At 42.3% G+C, this 4,801-nt stretch overlaps 1 protein-coding gene across 1 annotated transcript in view; it reads right to left on the bottom strand.

Annotated features, from left to right (window-relative positions):
• The window catches only part of Gsto1 (glutathione S-transferase omega 1), a 12,243-nt gene that overhangs the window by 708 nt on the left and 6,734 nt on the right, over positions 1–4,801 (bottom strand). The window contains exons 4-5 of the mRNA XM_005352447.3: positions 4,467–4,565; positions 684–790 (exon numbers count right to left, since the gene is read on the bottom strand). Of these exons, the coding sequence (XP_005352504.1) occupies positions 684–790; positions 4,467–4,565 (206 nt within the window). The remainder of the gene's footprint in view (positions 1–683; positions 791–4,466; positions 4,566–4,801) is intronic.

Raw genomic sequence — 4,801 nt, 5'->3', positions numbered from 1 at the left:
TGGTCTACAAGAGCTAGTTCCAGGACAGGCTCCAAAACCACAGAGAAACCCTGTCTCGAAAAACAAAAACAAAAAAAAAATGTATATTTTATTTAAAATGCATATTTGAGAACACCTAAACTGCCAGGCGGAACTTTGGATTTGAGGGCTATCGTCGGGGTCTTTGTTTCACAGAAGAGGAAGCCAAGAACAAGTGTGAGCGACTTGTCCAGTTATAGAACTTCAGGCTGAGACTGACAGCTACGTGGTAAACACCAATTGTCTCTATGAAATGTGAGTAGAGACTGTCCCAGACAGCGGTCACTTCTGAGATGCACAAGTGAGCCAGTGTGGCCAGCAGTTTAGAAAAGCAGTATGGAAATCTTTAGAGCAGGTGAGAAGTAAGACGTGGTCAACTCTTAAAAAAAAAAAAAAAAAAAAAAAGTCTACCCCTGTGGATTTTTAAGCAGCAGAGGGTAAATTTTAAATGTTCTACTCATGCCACAGAAACATGCCTCCTGCTTCCTGGGATCTGAGGATGATGATGAACAGGTAGCCTGACAGGTTCTGTTCACCCAGGACTTTCCTCTCTGCTGGTTCTCATCATGCCAGTGACATTAAATATTTACCTTAGTTCAGAAAATTGCATATATAGTATTACAACTCTCATCCCAAATTATGCACAAAATATTCAAATGTCTTACTCATCGAGTTCCAGCACTTCCAGCCGTTCAAACCAAGGCCACAGAAGATAATCCACCATAGAGAGAGAATCCCCACCAAAGAAGGCTACCTTCCGATTAGTCATAGCCTGGATGTTAAAGAAGATAAAACAAGTTTATTTGTGCGACCAGAAAATCCGTCATCAGAAACAACAGAGGCAAATTAGGTAGAGCATGTCTAAGTCCCTTTTATCCTGATAGTCAAGTTGGGTTTTTATATGGCTAAAACTCCTCCGTAACCCAGACATTCTAATTGGAAATCTAAATAGATAGTGTGCCAATGGCTTCAACCTTCCTATTGCTGTGACCCCTTAATATGAGGAGACCCCCAACCATAAAATTATTCATTGCTCCTTCATAACTGTAATTTTCTACCATTATGAATCTTAATGTCAATATCTGTGTTTTCTGGTGGTCTTTAGGTGACCCCTGTGAAAGAGTTGCTCAACCACCAAAGGGACCCACAGGTTGAGAACCACTGTAGTATACATATGCTGGGAACACAAAGGTCCTAGCACTCACAGATAAGCATTAGGGAAACCAGGAATGTTAAACAGGCAGGGTTGTCTTTTCAAAGGAAGAGATGTATAACCTGTTCTGGTCAGAAGGCCGGGAGTGGAGCTGTCTAATACCCTAGGTAACCCCCCCTGCTAGATATGGCTCCCCCAAAACTCACACAGCCATAACTGGAGGTGGCTAATAGTCTAGGTGACCTCTGTGTTATCATATGGCCAAGGGCTACCTCAAGCTCCCAAATCCAGGACCAGAGGTGGCTGTAGCCCAGATGACCTCTACACTATCGGACCAGATCTCCCCTAGGCCAGTACAGTAAGGTAACATATGGCACCTTTCTCTGCAGCCCGTCTTAACGGATGTGCACTTTGAGAAGTGTTTTGGTAACATTGTGCCTCTGTGTACGAAGGGTTGTACTGTACTTAAATAGGCCTAAAATTAACTGCCTGGTTGTCAGTCCTAGAAGTTTAAATGAACACCAGCTCCCGAGGCGTGTTGAGCCAAACTTCCTTCTTGCCTCATGCGAATTGTTACTCTGCCTACCCTGGTGGTCACAGAGACCCCCTCACTGATGTTCACTGTAGCACTGTTAGGAATAGCTCAGCTGTGAGCTTTGCTGCCTCTCCAATGTACAGTAAAGAATTTTTGTTACTATCAAACCTTAGAATACTGGGCAGTAAGTGGAAAGGACACAGCGTAGATGAATCTGAAAACACTAGAGTATAAGAAGCTATGACGGCATGCACACTGTATAGCTGCATTTGTGCAAAGTATGAAATAACCCAAACTTCGTATCTGGTTCTTAATATGGATACTGGTACTATAATGTTTTTACTTTTTTTTTTTTTTAAATTTATTTATTTATTGAGGATTTCCGCCTCCTCCCCGCCATTTTTACTTTTTTAAAAAGTTGTCAAGTTGTTCTTTTATGTATTGGGTGGTAAATTTTTCATTAAAAATATAGTTGAAATATCCCAGTAATGGACAGAATTAAGTATTAACAGGTGGCAATTATTTGAGTAGCACTTAATTCAAATGGGATGTTTCTGACATTTAAGCAGCTGAGTCGATACTAGGGTTTCACCGAAGAGGGAAATTGAGAATACTATTTGGTTGATTAAACCTGTACCTGATGTAGGAAGGTAGGGTGCATTTGACTGAAACTCATTATCTTCGTATGTGACACAGTCAAAGAATTTTAAAAGACCAGAACCAAAACGATTTGCCCACTACAAATGACCTCTGCAGTCTTCCTGGGGGGCTGTGTGATCTCATACAGCATGGGTACACTGTTTACGTCTGATCAACTGTCTTCTCACACTAAAATATGAACCTGAAGAATGTGGACAGCATCTTTCCAGCCTCCGTGCTGTCCCACAGAAAACCAGGGTTAAGAACAAATACAAAACCCTACACAGAATTAAAGAAACTGAACTGCCCAGTACAGCAGCACAGATTAAGATGCACTGTCAAATTGTTTTAGGGGTTAGAAAAATAAGGAAAGTTACCAAACCCATTTTAGGAGATTAGGATATTCATGATACCAGACCCAAATCAAGGTATCCAAATAGTGAATTGTAGGTCAAACCCATGTGCATGTGGGGAGAAATTCTTTATTAACTGAGTCTATAATACATGTGAAGGTCCACTGAGCAAGATGCCATCCCCTGTAAGTCCAGTGTGGAGAACCACGGCCTGGCCTGGCCCAGCCGTCTTGGGAGGCACAAGTCAAAGGATTTTTGGGTTGGATAGAGTTCCTGGTTCCTGGGGAACTGTGTGTCTTTCTTTCCTGAGAAACCGAGCACTCCCTCAGGCAGGGAAATGTTCATGCTGCTCTGCCTTCCTCTCCGTTAGTAGTCAAGGAAGCAAGTGTGGTTACTTCATAGGACAACTGCCCTTAAGACATTAATCTTGTGTACCTGGCCTGTAGAGCTTGCAAACATCATTGTATCCTAGCAACTACAACTGTATTGATCCTGGCAACTGCCATTAGATTCTGTTTCTGACAAAGGTATAAAAAATCTGATTGCTCAATAAAAACTGCGACAGTTTAAGTTTTGCTGTGGACCCCCACGGCCTGGTTTAGTTCCTCTGGGCTGTATCGGGTGATCTTGGCCCAGTAAGCAAGCACCCTCAGGTTAAAGGGAATGCGTTCGTGGACATTTCCATAGACATAGCAGATAGCAGAAACATTCAACACTCACGGTGTCAGCATTAGCAGATTAGAGCTGGAGAGACGGCTCAGAGGTTAAGGGTGCTTACTGCTCTTCTAGAGAACTGGAGTTTAGTTCCCAGCACCCATGTCAGGTGGCTCACAACTGCCTTTAACTCCCGTTCCAAAGAGGCAGCTATGACCGCACCCCACCTGCCCCTTCCCCTCACATACACATAATTAAAAGTAATAAATAATAAAGTCTTAAAAATAGAAAATTAGTAACAAGCTATAGTGAAATAAACTTCAGGAAAAAACCAGAACAAAGTCCATACTCTGTGAAAAAATGCTTGGCTGCATCCCCACTGAAGGCAGCATCTGTGCTTCCCTCAGCAAACCCTGTGGCTAAGTGTGAACTAACAGCTCAGGACCAAGCAGAACGTTTTATCTCAAGGTCCAAAGGACAGCTCTCCCCAAGGAACAGAAATCTGGGCCTCCTCAGGTGTCTGCATTCCTGGCAGACTTCAGAGTGGGAAATGTTTACTGCATCATCAGCAGGGATAGCAATAGCGTGACATCTGCTGTGTGATTACAACCAGGTTAAACTCTCTTTGTAAATACAAGAACATAGACTGGAAACAAGTGGAAAAGTGGAAACACGTGACACATTGTGGAAATGAGGTAACATTGTTTTCATTGTTACTTTAATGCTAATGTACTAAATACTTCAAGCCCATAAGCCATGTGTGGTCATGCATGCCTGCAACAGTAGCACTCAGGTGGCTGAGGCAGGAGGATCATGAGTTTAAGGCCAGTACAGACTGCATAGTGGGTTTGAGGCTAGCCTGGGATACAATAACACTTGTCTCAAAAAACTAAATAAAGATAAAACAAGTCAGTGATGGTACTTTCAGGTGTTTCAGGTGTTTTGATTTATATCAATAGAACAGTTTACAGAAGTCGGTTGTAACATACTGTTATTTGTTACTATTTCTAATTATCAGAAAGCCATGTGAGGGTGAGCATCTGAAGGAGGAGGGGAAGGCAGACTGTAGATAGAGATTATCATTTGTTATAGTGAAAGCCAAGAGAATGGGTACCTCCTCTAGCTTGCTCATTTCCTTCCTCAATTCTTCTTTTATGCCAGGATGGTCTTCCTTCTTCTTCGTCCTAATAAAGCTTGAAACCAAGGAGGGCACCTGGGCAGAATAATTTTTTTTTTTTTAGTTTATCAGTGTGAGGCTAATGCCCTCTAAACACACATAATAAACCCTTATAGTCCTGCCCCCTACAGACATAATAGGATCCTCATAGTCATGCCCCCAACACACACACACACACACGTATGTACATAATAGGACACTCATAGTCCTCACACCCAACACACACACATATGAACATAACCTTCATAGTCCTCACACCCAACACACACACA

Source organism: Microtus ochrogaster, chromosome 8 (genome assembly GCF_000317375.1).
Source record: "Microtus ochrogaster isolate Prairie Vole_2 chromosome 8, MicOch1.0, whole genome shotgun sequence".
In the NCBI taxonomy this organism is placed as follows: domain Eukaryota; kingdom Metazoa; phylum Chordata; class Mammalia; order Rodentia; family Cricetidae; genus Microtus; species Microtus ochrogaster.
The sequence above is the reverse complement of the archived record's forward strand: the minus strand, read 5'-3'. Positions and strand labels throughout refer to the sequence as shown.